Here is a 20206-nt window from a genome sequence, read left to right on the forward strand (position 1 = left end):
CCGTCGCCGTCGCGGCTTAGTACGGTTGGGGTAGGATGTTTTGCATATACACTGCTGGGCAGGGTCAACATCATGAACATCAAACTCATTCACCACATTTTTCCAGCCGTAGCGTGAACTTGATCAATACATATACACATACGCATGCACATACACACAAGATCCTCATGTGAAGCGTCGAGATGGTGTCATAACTCGGCTCTGGTAATCTACACCGATCTTTTGACACCCGTGTTCATGAAACAGGTTGCCTACAGACCAAGAGTCAGCGTGGCTTGAAGCAGCTAATATAATATCCCCATCCAACAGTCCAACAGTCCTATTACGTCCCCGCCCTCTTCTTCATGGGCGGGAATTTGACCCCTTCCATAACTGGCGTCGGCAGAGGATCGATGAGGCCCATCTCGTATAGCGCGTACCACACGGCATCAGGATTGATAATCTCGAGTGCCTCGCGCACCTCAGGATCCCGTTCCAGGCGGTCCGCCAGGAGCTCGAGCACCTCGTCGAACATCTCCGAGTCGATGCGGACATGGGACACGATATCTACGAGAAGCCGCACGGTGGCCTCCCAGATCTGCGCTGCCGATGCGAACCGTCCCAGTCCACCACCGCCAGCCTCCGTATTCGCTACCGTGCCTGTGGCCGCCGATACGTATGGTGATGAAGAAGAAGATTTTGTCATGGCGACGGCACCTCCCGCGCGAGAGGGAATCAGGATGGTGTCACCCGCTGTGCTCCGCGGGGCTGTGGGCCGGCTGCCCCGCGTCTTGGCTTGCACCGCAGCCTGCTTCTTCTCCCGGCACCATTTCCCGAGGGCATCCCACCACTCTGTCTTGATGCGCGAGGCCAGGAAGTCCCCAGCGGTGCGGCATAACATGCCCAGCGCGTCGCAGGCTGCGAGGACGACGAAAGGTTCCCCGTCATAGAGGCGCGCCACTGCGACTGGCCAGATGGCATTGATCAGGGGGAGGAAGGCGTCTTCGTCGGCGGACAGGGCGGGGGAGACGGTGGTGAGGAGGTCCAGCAGCGATTTGCGGAGTGTCGGGGCTGGGGAGGTGAGATAATGCTGTGTCAGGTAGGCGACTTTCTCCAGCAGGATATACGTTGGTGTTTTGGGTGGTCTCTCCTTCTCAATGTCCATGTCCTCCTGGGCTTCGTCCGCTTCGTTTTGTCCTTCGGTCCGTTCAATCTCCTCTGCGAACTTTCCTTTCGACCTGTCCTTGCCTGGGCCCCAGGGCCGTTGAGGATGGCCTTTAAAGTCCTTTGCTTCAGCCTCGGCCCTGGAATCCTCCTCCTCCGCCCGCTTCCGTCGCTCATCGCGCCTGTCCAGGAAGTCGACCAAGTCATCTAACGTCGCCTTCTTGCGACGCTTCTTTTTATGTGTCGACGGGCCGTTTTTACGGCCTTCCAGGAGCAACCTGTCCGACTTGACGCCTTGCTCGACAATCTCCTTGAGGGAGGCAAAGAGGTGTTCCACGAAGACAGGGTATCCGTGATAGTTATCAAGGGCGGCGAATATAGACGCCACAACGTCGTCCAGGTATGGGATAAGGCGAGGACCGGTGAGCCGTGTCATCATTGTGAGGACTTTGGTTGACGCCGGTGTGATATCCAAAGTGTTCATACGCAGGGAGACGGAGTTTACCATGTAATCGGCGTTTTCAATGACGAGCTCCGAAACGCTGGCGTATCCGCAAGAGGCGGCAACAATGTTCAGCGTCGTGATGGCATGTTCCCGCAGCCGGGGGTTGGAGGAGCCCAGGAAAGTCGCGATGGGGTACAAGACGTCGATGAGTTCGGGTCTAAATGCTTCCCCTGAACGAGAGGCGGCGTAGGCGGTAACCTCGAGAGCAATGGCCTCGAGCCTCCAGTCGGCCTCGGTGGTCTCGTCGTGTGAATCGAGCAGCGACACTGCATAGGTATAAACTTCGTGAAGTGCGGTTTCCGGATCGTCCGATGTGGATCCGACGGTCGATAAATCGAGGAAGTCGTCGACATCGCTGTTTGTTGAAAAGGCCGCCTTGACCAATTCAAAGGAAAGCCAATACGATGCGACCTGCGACGGGCCTGTGAGCTCACGGGCATAGTCTAGCATCTCAAGTCCAAACTTGACCTGCTGGGAAGCAGTTCCGACGGCGGCTATTAGATTCAGCATCTCTGACCGCGTCTCGAGTTGGCCCTCCTGGCTCATGACGACGAGCTGGTACTTCGCCGCGGGGCCGCCTGGGCTACCCAGCTGCCGACTGGACAAGGCGTCGTCTTCGGACAGTACTGGTGATATGGCCTGCTTAGTACTATCGGCCACCAGAAAAGAGATGCTGTCTCGTAAGGCTAATGAGACGGCATCGTTCAATGTCGAGGAGTCGAGTTGCAGGCGCGTCACCAGTTCGGTCCCTTTTAGGAGGTTGCGAATGGCAATCTGTTTGTTCGACTCGTCCGCAGATTGCATGATGCGAGGGAGGCTGGTGATCCAGTTGTAGACGGTGACTTTGGCGGTTTCTCCAAGTTCTGGGTAGATGGTAGCAAGATCATGAAGGCTCGTCGTCCTCATGGTGGGCTCGGCGCTGTCCTCTGACTCCAGGATGATGGCCGATTCAACCAGGATGGAGGCGCAGTTTTCCATCGACGTATGACACTCGTCGAGCAATGTCAGGGACAGGTTCCCCAATGCATCCCGTACACTTTGCGACTTGCTGGAACGAAGCTTCAATATGGTTGCCAATGCCAGCTTTATTTGAGATACTGTGGCTTTGAGCCACGCAGGGCTCAGTACCTTCTGACTGGCGCCGTCTATGTCGTCGGCCGTCTGCTCCAGTGTGGGTGCTTTGGCTGAGATGGATCTCGTTTTCAGATCGGAAAGCACGGCAACGAGAACGACTTTAAGGGCGTTTATGGCTGCCACAAGGACGCGGGTCTTCTCGCGAGCCGGGGTAGAGAGCAACTTGGTTAGCGAGGAGACAACACCCGGCAGGAAACTAGCAAGCGCGGCGTGGTCCCTGATGCCTGTGAAAATGGCCTGCAAGGCTCGGAGAGCCTCTATTTGGACGTCAGGGGTTTTCCCGTCGGTGGCACTCTGGAGGACAACGGTGATCGTGTGGCCCAGGGCAGGAATAGTCTTCGTCTCGACCAGAGACGCGGCGGCGGCGGCTGAGGTACCAGCCGCAGTGACGAGGGCGGTCAGCGCCCTCAGAGCCTCGAGGGAGGTCTCCTCTGGGACATCATACTTGGTGTCCTGTCCCGGGACTCCTCCGACGATAAAAGTGAGCAGGATGAGGAGTTGTTCCACGATTTGGGGCGCTATCTTGGATCTCCAACCATGGACGATGAGGGGGGTGAGGCAACGGAGAGCAACTTCAATGGTGCGGATGGGATAGTGGCTCTGATTGCGGAATACATGAGATAGGGGAAAGAAGACGTAATCTGCAAGTTTAGCGTCAAACGCAGACGGGTCACGGTTGACCTGGCGGTTGATGATATCGCATAGCTCCTCGACCAGGTCGGTGAGCTTGCGGATAGCTGGAGCATCGTCTGGCGGCCGGATGGCTATCCGGCTGAGAGACACGCAGCATGGTTTAAGCTGGTGTTCATGGGGATTTTAGCTGGGATACTTGCACGCGCTGGATTATGGGCGTGAAGAAGCGAGACGAACCAGTGTGAAGAGCTCATTACGAGCCAATGTGGCAGTGTTATTGGTCGTCATGGCGGATGTGAGTCCCCGTCACCTCTTCCTTCATCCGCCTAGGCAGTCATCATATACCATCCTTCACCCACTGTCTGACATACAGAGAAGAGGGCGGTAATTGATGTCTAACAGATTGACAGACAAAGCGTACAAGTGGTGGATGGACTCATGGGAGTATGGATGGAAATAATAGTGGAGTTTCCAAAAGAAGTCGTGAGCTTGATTAGTAATAGATGCGTTTTGGTGGGTAGACCTTACTACGGAGTACCGTACCAGAGGTTAGGTAAGTACCGGAATCGAGCCAATGGGGAAAACGGTGGACAGTATCATATCGCTGCGACTTGACAGTTAACACAGTGTTTCAGTAATACCTATGTACCTACTCTCGTAGCTGTTGGCCCCCAAATGCCCCCTAAAAGTACCGGTACATGACGCCCCTGGCTCACTGTGACATCCGTTCTCCGCATGAAGCCGGAGTCTGCCAACGTCGTAACGTTGGATTACGTCTCACACGATCCACCTACAACGCTCTCCTCGTAATACAACAGTATTTCCAGCCTGTGACTCTAGGTCGTCCTATCTCATAAACCCTTCACTCTTTCATGTGAATTAGATACCCCTTTCATCTTCATTCATTGTAACGAAACTAAACAACCGCCCTAGTCGAGTCACCTAGCGACCGTCCACCACATCGCCATGTCTCCCACTCCGTACCCGGTCATCGTTCACCCGTTCGAGTCGCACTACAAGGGCGCTCGTGCCTATGAATTGGGCGCCACGGGATCTAAGAACGCCATCATCTTCATCGGCGGCCTAGGCGACGGGCCACACACCGTGCCCTTTGTGCGTCCGCTCGCCACACACCTGGAGGAAACCGGCGCAGGCTACTCTGTCTTCGAGATTCGCATGCGGAGCTCCTTCACCGGCTATGGTTACTCCAGCCTTGAAAATGACGTCGAGGACATTGCCTCTCTGGTCCGCTATCTGCGTGGCATTGGCAAGGAGAAGGTCGTTCTCCTCGGCCACTCAACCGGTTCTCAGGTAAGACGGATGAAATGATAATAAAAAGAAGCGAAGAAAAATAGAAGGAAAAGAACCAAGTTAGGACCGGGCTCACGAACGACTTCTTTGCCCCAGGACTGCATGGAGTACACCAAACGTACCGACGATCCCGTGGACGGCTTCATCCTCCAGGGTCCCGCCTCCGATCGCCAAGCCGTCGAGGCATTGTTGGAGCCCGAAGAACTGCAGGAGAGCATCGAGGTGGCCGCCGAGATGATCGCCGAGGATCGCGGTGAGGAAATGATGACACCAGAACAAGTCTACAACATCTACAACCCCGTCACGGCGTACCGGTGGCACGCACTTATTGCCAAGGGGTAAGTTGACCAAAAAGAAACATCGGCGAGACCCATGTTGGCAAGATTGCCACCTTTTCTCTCTCAAGTCTGCCCTTGCACATATCCCTTCTCGTCCAGCATCTCGGATTGGTATGACCCTATTAACCGGGATGAAAAAGGGGTGATGACGATTATTTCTCGTCCGACCTCGACGAAGAGGTTGTCGCGAAGTTCTGGGGTCGTTTCAACAAACCAGCACTGGTCCTCTACTCGGGAGAGGAGGAACACGCCCCGGCGTTTATCGACAAGGAAGCACTGGTCGAGTCGTGGAAGAAGGCAGGTCCCAAGGTCCATCCCTCTTCGGGCGTCATTCCCGGCGCGGACCACGCCATCACGAAGCCAGAGTCACAGGCGCGGTTCAATGAGATGGTAGCCGCGTTCCTGAAGGATATCTAAGGGATGTAATAAAAGCAAATGTGAAAGTGTCTCGGGTTATGATGCGGTGGTTTCCCGAGTTGATATGGTCATGACACCGTGGGGACGACTCGGCGATGGAATGAATAAAAAACGATGGTCAATTGACAATGGTGGCCGGAGAGTCAGTCGGTGGTCACCGAGTTGAAAATGTGAACGGCCGACAAAAGCCGGGTCCCACCCTCTCGTTCCCCGACCGAGTTGCACACTTGAGTAGCAGGTCGGCGATGCCGGAATCCGCGCTGCCCCCAATTACATAAGTCTCAATTAGTAGACTGGTTAGTGTTGAACCTCGGCCATTACGAAAACGTCGCCGACGTCCATCGTTCCATGGGGACCAAAGTGGCCTTGCCTCTCCAGACCTCTTGGACGGACGAACTTATTTCCCTATATAATACCGTCTCCCACACCAGGCCAAATCCGATCGTTTCAGACTTCCGCCGACATTCAAGGATAATCGAAATAAAATCCCTCATTTTCATTTTCCACACAAATCTCACGCCCATCAATCCGTCTATTTTTAGTATCGATATCAACGCCAAATTACAGCCCACCATGTGTATGGGTGCGACATGTCCAACCTGTTGTGAGTCCGTTCTCATATCTTTAATCAGCTTCGCCTAAACCAATAGACTCCCAGTTCTGGGACCTTTAACTGATATGCGCTCCAGCTAAGCGCACCTGGCGCGGCTGTGGTAAACACATCCCCTCAGCCATGAGCGATGCTCCGGAGGACCAGTGGTGCACTTGCACGCCTCGCGTCGAGGTCAACGGCAAGGAGTATCCACCAGCAGCCCCATTCCAGGTTCCGGGCCTGTCATGGTTGACAGGCGGTGGCGACAAGAAGTGACAGGCCTGAATTCGGGACGCCAGGGGAGCAACCTAGAAGACGGACCTCAGATGGTGGTACGGTACGACTAATCTACGTGTATGTACTGGGCGCCGGCATCTTGGAAGTCAGGTATTGACGTGATGAGATGTCGGCCGCGACAACGGCCGAGCGCGACGAATGTACATCTCATCCAAGCCAAAGTACACCAAGCCGAGTCGTCCATGATGGGATCCCAGGTGAAGATATATAAGGCAGTCCCAGACGTAAATCGCTCGTGTCCTGCTACGGAAGCTCCAGCAAGCTGTGCCCAATGATGACCGCTTCCAATACCAAAGTCAGATATGGAATCTCACCCGTCATCATCACAACCGAAGACTCTGAACTCGGTCTGTCCGGCCTAGTCCTAGGAGGGCCGGGAAGCTTGCCCAAACTCAACCTATCTATCATGCATGTGAACTGCTGAACATGTGTATAGGTCATTACTGTAGTCATTTATGTAGAACGCACATGCATAGGCAGAGCATTTCCTAAAAAGCTAGCACTCCTCTCGCTTCTGACAAGATTGGGAATTCTGGATCCCCACCCCCCTCCTAAAAGTTCTGAATATTCTTGGAAATAAACATAGTCTTCCTCCCCAAACGCCCCATTGAGCCTCGACTCGAAATGTGATCCGGTTGCTCCTAAAAAGGGTGCGAAAAAGGGTTCTCCCTCGCCGTCCTTTTGAGCCAACTGCCGCCTTTTTTCCACCGCCATCGGGTCCCGACATCTCAACTTATGGCCGAGCTTTTATAGCTCCGAGGCCGCTGAGTGGTCCACGTAGCTGGCGGGTAAGTTGTCGGCTCCAGGAAAGAAGTAAACGCGCTCTGGCTCTGTGGGTAGTCTCTGATACCAAAGATCATAGTCCGCACGGCCTATAGCGCGACGCGGCGCTGGGTCCCTGAATGCTCGAAATGTTCTTCTCATCATGCACTTGCACATATTTCCAGGATGGTTGGTCCGGGTCTTTGGCAAAGCGCAAAACTCCTCCTAGGAATGAGACAAGTTAGATTAAGGTCTCCGAAATTTCCCGATGGGCTTGATGACGTGGGTGCTCACCTCATTGCTCAACCAGTAGCGGAATAGGTCCGGGGTTGGGACATCTGAACTGGCTGAGGCTGCTGCTGTTGCCGAGCCGGACCCGGGTTGACGCTCATCTTGCTCATGGCCGAGAGATGGCCTTGTGCCTGCTTGATGAGCTGCGCATTCCTTGCATCCTCGGGCTGGTTCATGCTACGAATGATATCCTCGAGGGCCTTCTGGTGCGAAATCCATTCCTCGATAAGCGGCCTCTGCGCCTGGACTCCCTTTGCAGCGGCCTCCACGGCGCTAGCCTTGGCCGCCGCCTTACGGCTCGCCGCAGACGTGGCTTTGGGTGCCTCCTTGCGCTTCCGGCCCTTGGACTGCTGGCCCTGGGAGGACGTGGTGGGTGATCCTGGAAGTCGGCTATCGTTATGGACACGGCGCATATGGTCCCTAAGGTTCCATTGACGGGGAAATCCGTTTCCGGGGACGGAGCGATCGCAACCTTCGTAGGTGCAGAGGAAAGGCTTGTCGCCATGACCATGCATCGCGTGGGCCTCCCGTTCGTGTCGAAGAAGGCAAGCGGTGGAGGAGAACCGAGAGTTCTGGCAAGCCGGGTCCTTGCACCGATAGGGCTTCAGATGAGAGTCGACAAATTTGCTGAAAAGAAAGCAAGCATGTAAGTATGTATTTTTTCGACAGGAAAATGAAAGCCCTTCGCTCTCGACGCGCCTCCTCCGAAAGGTAGCGGTTTCGATTTGGATCACGTAGGCTGGAAGGGAAAAGGTTGCTGGAGGGTGTCTGAAGCTTACTCATAATTACACTTGAGCTTCTCCGGCTTGTGATTGCAGTTGGGTTGTCCTTCCCATGGGCAGTGAAACAGCCCATCAGGCCCAGGGGTGGCATTCTTGTAGAGGGGGTGATCACGGGCGGATTCGCCCTCGGTGCTGGGCCGGCGAGCCGTGTAAGGCGAGTGCCGAGGGTACTCGTCACCGACCATGGTCATCACACTCCCAGGAAGCTCGTTCCCGACCACATTTTGACCAGGAAGCTTCGTCTCGTTCCTAATGATATCCCAAAATCGTAAGAAGCCAGAAGGCGGACTGAGAAGCAGAAGTACTTACTGCGATGCTTGCAGTGTTGGGGACTCATGCCGACTACGGGGCGTTGATGCCAACAAGGGTTCGGGTAGCCACGTCTCGTCTGGACTTCCAGCTGGAGACGCCAGGTGTGACTCTGGAGGGCTAAAGGAGTTCCATGAAGCCGAAGGGGAGTGGCTGGTCAGGCTCGCGTCCGGATCGAGCTGCATGTGGGCTGGAACCACGTGCATGGCCATGTCAGAGGCCGAAGGAAGGCCATCGGAATCCATACCAAGGCCCACGCGGAATTCCGAGTAGAGCATCTGGGACAAGACGCGGTTCGCATTGCTGTCCATGAACAGGCATGGGCTCATACCGTCCACATGGTTGCTGATCTGGGAGCCCTTGAGGACAGATGCATTACCTGGTATGTCCAAGGCGGACAATTGTGAAGACATCTGTGATGTCATAGTGAGAGTCCCCCGCGACTTGGAAGGCTTGGTAATCCGGTGCTTGTGACTTCCGGTGGATGTCCGAGAGCTTTCCCGCTTCATCTGTTCACCTCCAAAGGGGCCGGACACGGTTGTGGCAGAAGCAACGCCAGTCCACTGGCTTTGCAAATCCTCAACGGCACTGGCTTGGAGCTGACCTCGGGGCGTGGTGTGCCCGTCAAGGTGGAATGTAAATTCTTCACTGTCTCCGGGATGGGACGATCCAGTATCTAGGAAGTCTTGTTGGAAGTTCTGTGCACCTTCTGTGTTGTCCCACGACGAACCGCTCAAGGGGTCCGCGGATGGTCCTGTATGAGAAAAGGAAAACATTCCAGAGCTGGATGGCACAGCGGCATGGTAAAAGCTGTAGTCGCTGAGGAAGCGGTTAGTGTTCTGTGTAACCACTAATGTTGGAATCATAAAGATCAAGTAAACAGAAAATTCAAAGGCAAATATTTCAACCTAGTACAACTTTGTGCCTGTTTCACAGAGTCAGGTTAGTCAAAAGGTTCCCGGATGTGGAGAGGGACGGGGGAGTCAGGTTGAACAGACCAGGCTGAAGGAAAAGAGAGAATTCACATCCTCTTCCAGGGTAGACAACAGTCCATCGGAGCCAGCCGACGTCCTAGGGCTGAGTATGGCGTTCCGGGGAGAGAAAATGACACGGTTCGAGTTCCAGGGCCAAGGGACAGCGCTATTAAAAGATGTTGCCAAGCAAGTCCCATGTGTTAAGAGACGTGCTAGGCAGTTGAGAAGAGACGACGGCAAAGGGAAGGATAGTTGGCGTGGTTGTATGGGCATCCATTGAGACCAAGAGATTGGAAATCCGGTGAGATCGAATTCGAGACCAGTCAGGAATAAGGCAAAGGCATGGTCCAGGAAAACAAAACCTTCCGAGTCCAGTCGGCGACAAGCAGGATCGCAATTCCGAACAGGAAGAATTCAGGGGCGCTGATTGAATGTTTGGTAAAAACAACAACTGTCGCAGCAAGGTACGAGCATAGTGCGATTTTTAGTCCAATTGTCGTTGAAAGCATGTCGATATAATCCTTTGGATCGAAAATTCCAGTGTCCTTTCCACATGTCGACAAGGGGGAAAACGGGTTGCATTGAGATTCCAGGCTGTATTGAAAGAGTCGGTCCAGGTGATGAGAAGAACTTACGCCTCAAGCCAAGAGCTCTGCTGCACAAATGTAGGTGCGAAACATGGCAGAAGTAGACCATGAGGGAAGCAAAGGGCCATAGAAGCGAAACATTCCAAGGGGTTATTTCCGATGACATCCAGGACTGAATTGAGCAAGACCGGCGACCAATATCCAAAGGTATCAATCCGATGGTTTGCAAACTCCGGGGAAGATAATTCCTTGAGGGTCCTCATGATCCGGTAGTATTGTTGTTATTTCTCCAATTCGACGGGAAATACTTACCCACGACGCAAATGAATGCAAGAGGTTTCTAACTTTTTCTTTTGTTTGCCCATTGTCTGGCTAGACACGTCCATATAGAGAAGCTTTGTGAGCAACTCTCATAGGACTGCTCCGTGGGAGCGAAAGGTTCCTTGGTAAAAAGAGGCAAAGTACTGTGTTCCTTTGGCCGAAATCCTGGGTTGGCAATCCATAGGCATATTGGGTCCTTCAAGAGAGGAAAATCCTGACAATCCTGGGCATCCGAGGCTGGTGCGGTAAGGGACCTGGGAGGATGGACCGAACAAAAGGAAAACACATGACGCTTGCATACATGATTTGCAGCAACCAAAGAAAAGAAACCGCCCTGGGATACACAGAAGGAAAACACAGTACCTAGAAGGTGTGTGGACGTCGTCCATGTCGAGCGAGTTGTAACCAGGCATATCCGGACGAGGAACAACAAGGGCCGTCATTTGTTTTTCTTTCCTTGGGTCGTCCAAACAACAGTCCTTGGGGGGTATGGAGCTGTTCAACTCCAGATGGAGGATCTCGATGCGGACCAGCACAAACTAGTCTGGGAGCGGGCGAGGATCTTTTGAGTTGTGTCGCACAACAGTCTGAACCAGCGGTGGCAAGACGGGAAGCTTTGAAGGCCTGTGGGGTTGAGGGTCCGTCTTGTACGAGAGCGGTGTCGCTAAATGAAGAGGGTTCCAAGAGAAGAGTATGATGGATGGCTTGGGGTTGGGTATCAACGAGGTGTAAAGACGTGATGGGATCAACAGGGGGGAAATGCACCGAGTTGAGTTGGGTAGAAAGGCGTCTGTGGGTCTTGTAAATAATAGGAGGAAGGGGAGAGACGAAGTTTTCCGTCGGGCAGTCAGCGGGGGCGACTGGGTTTTAATGCAGACTCGCGAAAGGATCAGGACAAGCATGAGCGCTGAGAACGCTTCACAAGTGGTCCCAGCGACCCCTGTCCGCAGGACACGTTTGGAATTTCAGACGCCCCAGGGCGGGCGGACGTGATTCAAGTGGTCCAAGTGTCCAAGAAGATTGGTCGAGAGGACGGCCGTCACAACGGTCGCATGCGTCGACTCGCTGAGCTGGCATTCTAACCTGCAGTCGCGATAGGCTCATTGTGTGACGAGGAGGACGCGTGAATTAATTCCTTGATTTCGTGAGGGGTCTCGGCGGGGGCGTAAGAAACATGGCTGGCCTATCGTGGTGGTTTGACGGAGTGATAACCTCCTTCGCGGCTTGAGAGCTGCAGCGACAGCTCATCAATGCATAGACCTGGTGTGGCCAGCCAGCCATTCACCAGCCAGCCTTGATGGAAAATTGTCAGCATGGGCCAACAAAGCGCGGCCTGTGTTTCTACCCCTCACACTCACAGCTTTCTTTTTGGCTTCTTCCGTCTTTGACATTTGGCTCGAGTTCGGTCCATTCGATGGCCGTCCTCATCTTGCCTTTGCCGTGCCATATTCGCATCTCGTTCATACATCCGCCCGTATCACTGTCGTGCACGTTGTCATCCTTGGTGTAATTAGGGAATGCTCCTGCTCCGTTGTTGTAAATGGAGTCTCGTTGTAATGAGGTCCTCGGGAACTTTTATCAGAACAATAGCTTGGGAAACGGTTTCGTGGAGTGGGGCAGAGGGACGGGAGGGACCGTGACGGTGCGAAACCTTCCGTCCATCGCTCCTTCATTTGTCGACCATCTGAAAAAGTCCACTCTCCCTTTCACAGACAGATACGGTACCGAGTAGGGATGTACGTAATCGCTAATTTGAATAATCAATTACGTAAGGTACTCCATGTCTTCACTATCGAACTTTCCCCAAATCTCCAATCCTCTGTGGTTCCATATGATTTTCAGCCGTTACTTGGTCTGCATGATGTGAACTTCCGTACGCTCCTTCCCTTCAGTCGGAGCAGAAGTGGTCTCAATCGGCCAGCAGCCATGCCATATCACAATCGACCATTGGCCTCTTATTATTCCCCTCACCTCACGCGTCCCGCATCCCCCGCCCCGTATGGCTCTGCTAAGTAGGTAGTCTCGAACAGCAACCGGCCACGAAACATTCGTCATCTCTCAATGCACCGGCATAGGGTTTCAATGGCCCCATAATCTACACGTGTAACTCTTCCATAATCTAACTCCTGCAACTCGCCGGTATTGTTTGTGGTCAGATTCCTTTCTGAAAGTGCAGTCCAGCCTTGGCTCTCGCCAGTTGATCCGCCTCCGCTCAGCAAGAAGTCCAATAAGATAATATTACTATCCGACGAGCCTACTTCCTCTCTCTGGCCGAATCATACGATGCCTGGTTATTCGGCGCTGCCTGCGAATCAACGCCGCCTCTCGAGACTACCGCGAAGCCTCAACTCCCTCGGTCCGAAAGAAGAGGCGCCTTGGATTGGAGTGATGGGCTAGCGACAATTATCCTCAGCGAAGCCACCGGCAAATACCCTTACCGAGGCAGTTCTATGTCCTAACCGCTGTCTCCCGGCGAAATGTCTCGAGTTCACACCGCTTCTGACGCATAGTCCCACGATCATGGGCAGATTATACTCGATGCGTTGTCTATCTCGGAGTTGCAGATTTGACGTTACCAGGTCTTCATCTCCGTACATTGCGTCTTCAGCTGCATTCAGCTCAGAGCTGTCCCGAGACGTCCTCCATGTCAGTCAAGTCCAAAATCTGTCGAATCTTCGTGTCTTCGACAACATGGTCCCCGATCAAGGAGTCCTCCCATATCGCCCTGAGCCTTGCTTCCCCCGGCATGCCGTCTTTCCATGCCACCTCCGCCAAAGCCTTCTTCGCCTCACTCCAGCGGCATAGCCCTAGTAGCTGGCTTGCTAGCCTCAGTTTCCCGGCATATACGCTTCTCCACTTGGCGAGTTGGTGCTGTTCGTTCACCGTCCTCGGCTGGCCTCCTGCAGCCACTGCAGCCCCGAACAACACACTCCAGAACCACAGGTGTCGGCTGAAGGTGCCGGCGCGCACGTCCTCCTCCTTGGCGTCTATGTCGTCGATGAGCTGTTCCATCAGCCAGATCGTGAGCACACCGTCAATCTCGCTACTGTTTAACGCCATGAGTAGGTAAAGGAAAGTCGCAATGTAACTTGCGCGGCTGCTCTTCGGATCGCTGTTCAACATCTTGGTGAGGTTATGTTCGGGGTCGAAATTACGGGATAACTCCCAGTTGAGGTTCTTGGTGTAGCTTTGCCAGAGCCTGTCATTCTCTGTCTCGTTGGCCTCCCACCATCCGTATTTCGGCGCCTCCCTCGGCGGCAGGCTGGACATGTCCCATAACGATGTGAAGATCAAGGCGATCACTGTCGGTTGAAAATCGGCCCCCGTCGCGTCGTAGAAGGCGCTGATTTCCCCTTGGCGCAGACGATCTCCCGCCCTGCCAAAGTCTTCAAGTCAGCTTTTTGTTCCTCTTCTGTGTTTCTCTTTGACAGGGGACAGCCCAGTCTGGGAGAAGGGGGTTGTTACATCTCGAGCATCTGCTGTGCCAGGTTCACCTCGCAGAGCCTGTACCCATTCTTCCGCATCGTCAGCTGATGCAGCCCCCGAAGATGCTTCGAGGACGCATTTAGATCACCCATAGCCCCCTGGTCACAGTCAGTTATTCCGAAGTCATTCGAATGAGCTCATGAGCCCAGTCAAGTGTTCGGAGACGCCTTACCTCTACTAATGCAAGTGCCGCGATGGCAAAGACTGTGGTGTCTGTAAACGCCGTCTCAGGGTCATTTATCTGCTGCCTTGCGAACTGGTATGCGGCTGCTTTGTGGTGCAAAAACGGAACCTTGACATACTCAAGGGAGCCCGTCACCCAGGCCCACTGACAGGCCGCAACAACGAGCGAGCCATGAAGAAGGCCAGGGTGCGTAAAGGCTCGTTCCAAGCTGGTCGAGCGTAATTAGCTCTCAATCCAGACGCCTGCCACTGGTATCTGAGGAGGACTCACGAGCACGCATTCTGCCCTCGCTCTACCGGGCTCTGCCCTTGCACAGAAAGAGTCGCGACTGAGGGCAATGATACGTTAGACTAGACCACGTTCTTGCATGGCCGGAGATGGGATGTGGAACGAGGCATTTCCACTTACATTGATGGAGCAACCACTTTGACTTGGACGATGGTTTAAAGTCACAATCAAGGCTGGAGAACGGATGGTATGTCGTCACAAGGGGGACTAGCCCGTCAGCCTTGCATGAAGTGAGGCTTGGCTGGGCGATGTGTGAGTCGTGTTTACCAGTGACTTCAGGAGCCCCTGGATAGATACATTGGCTGCCGCTCTGGAGGCAATATGTGCTATTTTGGGCCCCGAGCACACCCAGGTCAGCGAGTCTATCGGTCAATGTGCGAGGCAAAAGGACGTATCCTCACCATAGAGGTTTGCGCTCGTCGCATCGAACATGCCGTCGTTTACAGCTTGAGCATCCGTTCTTGCTCCGGCGATGAAACTTCCGCACTCGGGATTTTGGTGGCGCCATGTGGTATAGGTACGTGTACCGGCGAGGTTGAGTCTCACGTGCCTGTCACTTCGAACATTATTATGCTTGTCCCTCCACCGACCTTCGATTGATGCGGGATCTGGTTGAAGTGCCAAAAAGACTCGGGTGGACAGGGTATATTTCGTGAGTCGTTTCTTGAATACTCAAGGCACTGAGCGAGAGTTCATCGCTCCTACGCCGAATCGAAGACGTTCATCCCCTGAAGATGGAGAATCTCCATTCGTCATGTAGCAGGGGAACGAGTCGGTGCGGGAGGCTGCAAGCCATAATAGAAACGGGTCCGAATCATTGGGAAAGCTTAACTCGCAGATGATTGGACAGATGTAAAAATCACGGTCAATTTCGAGTCTTGGCGGCTGTCTAAACGAGACGTGCATATCGAGCTAACTGGTTCTGACTACCTAGGTACGAATAGACGAAGTTAGGACGACCCCTAACTTGGCATCCGATAAGATTCTGATGGATCCCATGCCGATACTATGGTTTTGCTACCTTATACAGCATCATACCTGTGCTCTGAGATGTGAATGGACACTAAGGTACCTGATGTACGAATAACTGACCGCATCTTCCGGATACTTCGTGCCAAGTATTTCGTATTGCGAACCCGGAAACAACTGTGGCTCATGCTCATTCGTAATGCTCATACCCGTTAGTGGCTTGATCGATATCTGGTATTGGTTGAATTACCAAGTATGATCACGTAAGCAGAGCTATGACTGTTGCCATCCAGACTTGACCATCAGCAAACCTCGACCCACATACATTATGTTTGCTGAAACTTCTACCTCCAACTCTCCTGGTTCTTATACTTTGTTATTTTCGGACGAAGAGTTTACATCGAACCTTGAAGAAACAAGCGTGGCATTTCCCCAGAACTTTAGGGGTTCCATCCTGCTTGACCCGAGGACCAAGATGTCGGTCTGTTACTGGCCGAGATCAGGCAAGCTTGACGTTGAAACCGATGCAGTCAAACAAGGCTAATAATTCCCGAGATTCCGACAAGGACCCTTCCAAATCATTCCATCTAATTGCTTGGCGGGTAAGATGGACCCCAATCGAATTCTATGGTTGGACGAGCCATATTGTTCAAGGAGAGAATTGCCTTGTTGGCATCGGGCATACTGACCTTCGCACTCCTTATTGACCCGTCGTGCACCTCAGAGGCCGAGTCGGAAGACAAACTAAAAGGTATGCTATGTGATATGTGTCCCATTGTCCCCATGAATTGAACGATTCACGGGGTTTGAGCGTGCACCGAGTATTACAGAGTGACTCCGACCCCCACCCCCGCCTCACCTTGAGCCTCTTTTGGTACCTCATGCGGAGGACTCACCCCGTGCTTGACCGGCAAATCCTCCAAAGATTCCAATCGCCCCCCTGTCATCTGCGATTTGCCGCGCAATAAGGACGGGACGGTCATTACGAGGCCCGAATCGGGTTTACATCCACGGAAGAAGGTTCCTCCCGTTATCAGCCAAACTTCCGCAATGGTTTGATCGCTGAGAGGCTGCAAATGGCTGCCCGGTTTGGTAGTGGGCATCATGGCATGGTTGGGCATCTCCGTTGCGTCGGCATCGGGTTTGTGCCCAACGCGCTACTTCTTGAAAGTTCCTGCCGTTAACCGCTGACACCGCTTTTCTCACTTCAAGGTACTCCCCTGCAGAGATCGTGTCATAGCCAAACTAACTGGGCGCTGTTCATACCTCCCGCTACTTGGGCAATAGGGCGTTGTGTATCTCGGTCTCTCATTTCAACTCGCATCAACAAAGCTCCGTCACGGCCCGATGGGTGCCCTATAGCCATCCTCTCCGACTTTCTTGTCCACTCGTCATGTCCAATCGCCCTTGTTTTACCCGGTAGTCTTTCGTCCTTAAGATTGCGCTTGTATCTGGGGAGCTCCCTCGTGGTTGATTAGTTGGCGCAACTTGTCTCCGCCTCACGAAACTGAGAGTATCAGGCAACCGGCCATCTATCCTCGATATATGGATCCATATTCCATCGCCATATCAACATTAGTTCTCGCTCTCTTCACCCCGAAGCGGAAAAGAAACTCCTGACGGTACCACCGAATCCAATCATTTCCCGGACGCCTACCATTTATTTCTAGACCGTGTCCCATTTTGGAGGTCCCGTACCTAACTGAGCTTTTGACACGCGCCGTCAGTTGCGACCACCGGCGTTCCGTCCTGCTGGCTGTTGGGTTGCTCGGATTCCCGTATAATCCCCGCCTCACAGTTCATCTTACTCACTTGCCGCCTACCTTGAACTAGGTAACGTCTCGATCAGAATCAGCCGCCTTGACGTGCCGGACCTTGGGCTCGGTTCTTCACCGGGATATTCGTCGTCAATATAAATGCTTTTAATCCGGACCTTCTCGTCTCTGCCCACGAACCTGCTCGCCTCGCAGCATCTTATTCACGTCCGGATATTACCTATTTGGTCTCCTCGCATCCTATCAGCGGGACATCGAAGAGTCGCTGCACTCTGATATTCCAGTGTCTCCCTTGCATCCCACCCCCCGGACCTGTCACTCGGACCCAGTCTAGTCGGCCGTCGTGAGGATCGGACTTGCAGCTCTTGGGAGAAAATATATTTCCAGTTCCGATATCCGGCTTCGCTATTGCGTCACGCCGGTGCTTTTCTTTCGAATATCGCCTCCAGATCGAGGCGTACGTTGCCGCTGATTTCCCTTTTTTGGTAAAACTACAGTCTGGACTCGCCGGTGTACTTACTGGTCGCAATCCTCGGGATCCTGGACGCTGTGGGAATACCAGGTTGGCCCATCCTGCGGCGACCACCTGTCTCAGGCTGTGTTCACTATATGTTACCCTCTTCCACAGGAGCCCAATAAACCCGGAGGCTGCTTGCCTATTCTCTGTTGTGACATCGCCTGCGAACCAAAGGAAATGGCTCAGTTGGATATTGCCCACCGAACCTCCGCCATGTCGAACGGAACGTGGGACGCACCTCGGAGGTACGGCCTGGTCATATCTGTGCAACGGGCTCACCGATGTGAAAATAGCTAACCATTAGAAAGCACCATGTATAAAGATGCCTTCCCACCGGCGTCTGGTTACGATGCGGGGTTCTACCAAACATCTGGGTAAGTACTGTCTGATGAGACACCCGGTTTTATTCACAAGATGATCCAAGTAATAACAGAACGTCTCAAGCACCCCGGTCTACTCGCCTACAGCCAGCAGCTACAACTTGCCCTTGGCAAAGAACCAGAGCATTGCCCCGGCTTATACCTCGCGGCAGTCGTCCGGGCCAGGTGCTACCAGCGGCAGTGGCAACGGGCCCCGATACGGACCGTATACACCTTCGAATACTCAACCGTGGGATCACCGCGAGAGATTCCCTCCCGCGGATTCGGTCGACGACATCATCACCTCGCCGAACCTCTCGGACTACTCCCCAGAACACAGGCCCAGTACGACTCCTCCCGGGAAGAACAAGGTGAATGGAAATATCAGGCCGCAACGTCGACCCTCCAACAGGGACGAGTTTGACGGGCCCCATCAGCTTCTTACTCCTCCTCGACCAGACTATATTGCGCTGCAGGAGCGAGAGCTCCCCCACCTCCCCACCCACCTTCTTGTTCAGGAACAAGACGCCGTCCTCACCCAAGTAAACGACCGTCTTTCTCAATGTGCATACGATTTCGTTGCCAAGTACCAGTTTCCCATCCCTCTGACTCAGGACATGCGTCCCGTCGAGCGGCCTCAAGATCGCGAATGGACCGAGTGGGTATACCTGCTCAAGCGACTAGCCACCAAGCGCCGTATCCCAGCCCGGGTGCTCTACAATGGCCAGATCAAGCAGTTTGTGACCGTCCTGGAGAACTCTCTCGAGATGCGGCACGCCTCCAAACAACAGAGCCGGCCGCTGAAGGACGATCGCAACATTCTGCAGCTCATCTCGGCCGGTATCCAGGTCGCTAAAATTCTCAAGGATGCCAGCGCCATGAAATATCTCGATCAATTATACGTTCAGACAGAGCAGCAGATCCAGGAACGCGCCAAAGCATCACGCTTCCGCCAGTAGGACGAACAAGGCCCCGACTGTACAAATTCTGGCTAATGTCTGCTTCTCTCTCCCCACTCTATCAATCCCTTTCCCTTTATCCCACCTGGGCAGTTTGGATTGACTTTATATATTACCCCTGCTTCCCACTGCTATTCGCACATTGTTGTCTGGCAGCCTGTTCTATACAGAACATATTGCAATCGCTTTTATCTCCCCTTCCCCCCTTTTTCTTTTCTCGGGCAATCATTGACCTTCTCACGACGATGGATGACTGCTCCTCTTGGGAGACGGGAGAGTGGCACGTGGGCTTCGACAGAGGAGGTGGTGCGATTTCCCAATGACGGCGGCAGAAATGGAGATGATGGAACGATGTCTTTGTACGAAGTTGATGGTTACTTGCAGATTGATACACAGTCTCCTTACGGTGGAGTGGTTGTCACAAACGCTGACTCGTCCTATCGCTGGGTCAGCAGTAGTAGCCGGAGGCATGCAGCAGAATGCACTGAACATATATACATGTACGTCACTTTTAGGTTGGGACTTAGAAACGGGGCCACGATGGCTGGTGTAACGGATGGACGGACTGGACTGGACTGTCTTTTTCGAGATGGTGGCGACCAGGAACGGCGGGAGACTCGTTTCGATCACTAGCGAATCCTGATTGCTTGAATCTTTAAGGGTTTCATATGGACCTCTCGACTCCGAGGAGTTCCAAGTCCCATCATCGAGAACTTGCTAGGCATGTAAGACAGACAGGTAGGGTACCTACTTCGTAGGTACTGTACATTCGGCTTTCGTGTCCCCCTTACGGATACGTACTCACCTACCCTACCTTATTCCTACCTAGGTACCTTATTCGTATGGTACCTAACACACCGGTAAGTCCTCTCGAGAGATGTCGACTTATCGATCGATATTAAGGCTGAAAGACCGAGATATTATTAGCGTGAACGGGAGCCAAGTGACCCAATTGTGGGAGAGCCATTGCCGTCCCAAACAGAAAATTGTACCCCTTCGTACATACGATGCATACGAAGTATGTACGTACCTCGACCACCGAAGCTCGGTGGCTCGAAATGGCTTAGCGGATGGTAAGTCGAACTCTTCACGATCCTTGCGGGGCCGCAATCCCGAGTGACTGCACTAACAGGAGAGATGTCACTTTTTGCATATAACCCGCATATCCCAGGGGGGTTTTCGGTAAATGGTACCTACGTCCTGGTATGGAACTGTGAATAATAGGGGTTCACCAATTACGCCCTTCTGCGAATAGCGAGGAGAGGTGGTTTTA

At 53.4% G+C, this 20206-nt stretch overlaps 6 protein-coding genes across 6 annotated transcripts; 2 read left to right on the plus strand and 4 right to left on the minus strand.

The window, feature by feature from the left end:
- Window positions 1-322: 322 nt before the first annotated feature.
- ACRALDRAFT_2029804 (uncharacterized protein) lies at window positions 323-3703 on the minus strand (the record flags this gene model as incomplete). The annotated part of the gene is made up of 2 exons (XM_071020618.1): window positions 323-3580; window positions 3653-3703. 2 exons carry the CDS (start codon window positions 3701-3703, stop codon window positions 323-325), a joined length of 3309 nt encoding a protein of 1102 aa, XP_070871640.1.
- Window positions 3704-4381: 678 nt separating this feature from the next.
- ACRALDRAFT_2112623 (uncharacterized protein) lies at window positions 4382-5481 on the plus strand (the record flags this gene model as incomplete). The annotated part of the gene is made up of 3 exons (XM_071023584.1): window positions 4382-4726; window positions 4823-5064; window positions 5205-5481. The coding sequence occupies 3 exons, from the start codon at window positions 4382-4384 to the stop codon at window positions 5479-5481; spliced, it is 864 nt and encodes a 287-aa protein (XP_070871641.1).
- Window positions 5482-7434: 1953 nt separating this feature from the next.
- ACRALDRAFT_2112831 (uncharacterized protein) lies at window positions 7435-9380 on the minus strand (the record flags this gene model as incomplete). Its single annotated transcript, XM_071023598.1, has 3 exons — window positions 7435-8050; window positions 8203-8493; window positions 8587-9380. 3 exons carry the CDS (start codon window positions 9378-9380, stop codon window positions 7435-7437), a joined length of 1701 nt encoding a protein of 566 aa, XP_070871642.1.
- Window positions 9381-13015: 3635 nt separating this feature from the next.
- On the minus strand, window positions 13016-14862 carry ACRALDRAFT_1058468 (uncharacterized protein; the record flags this gene model as incomplete). The annotated part of the gene is made up of 5 exons (XM_071015947.1): window positions 13016-13772; window positions 13862-13980; window positions 14055-14263; window positions 14475-14680; window positions 14756-14862. 5 exons carry the CDS (start codon window positions 14860-14862, stop codon window positions 13016-13018), a joined length of 1398 nt encoding a protein of 465 aa, XP_070871643.1.
- A 548-nt stretch (window positions 14863-15410) lies between these two features.
- ACRALDRAFT_1095023 (uncharacterized protein) lies at window positions 15411-19607 on the plus strand (the record flags this gene model as incomplete). Its single annotated transcript, XM_071019753.1, has 17 exons — window positions 15411-15534; window positions 15617-15804; window positions 15854-15925; window positions 15978-16090; window positions 16135-16265; window positions 16344-16493; window positions 16536-16705; window positions 16747-16789; window positions 16836-16945; window positions 17013-17086; window positions 17122-17226; window positions 17294-17359; window positions 17383-17519; window positions 17596-17696; window positions 17727-17898; window positions 17938-17989; window positions 18060-19607. The coding sequence occupies 17 exons, from the start codon at window positions 15411-15413 to the stop codon at window positions 18931-18933; spliced, it is 2682 nt and encodes an 893-aa protein (XP_070871644.1). The 3' UTR covers window positions 18934-19607.
- Window positions 18260-20097, minus strand: ACRALDRAFT_1095024 (uncharacterized protein; the record flags this gene model as incomplete). Its single annotated transcript, XM_071019754.1, has 9 exons — window positions 18260-19018; window positions 19075-19095; window positions 19175-19310; window positions 19356-19376; window positions 19457-19562; window positions 19608-19650; window positions 19868-19977; window positions 20025-20053; window positions 20078-20097. 9 exons carry the CDS (start codon window positions 20095-20097, stop codon window positions 19010-19012), a joined length of 495 nt encoding a protein of 164 aa, XP_070871645.1. The 3' UTR covers window positions 18260-19009.
- Between the last annotated feature and the right edge of the window lie 109 nt (window positions 20098-20206).

Source organism: Sodiomyces alcalophilus, assembly GCF_042370955.1.
Source record: "Sodiomyces alcalophilus JCM 7366 unplaced genomic scaffold ACRALscaffold_8, whole genome shotgun sequence".
Taxonomy (NCBI): domain Eukaryota; kingdom Fungi; phylum Ascomycota; class Sordariomycetes; order Glomerellales; family Plectosphaerellaceae; genus Sodiomyces; species Sodiomyces alcalophilus.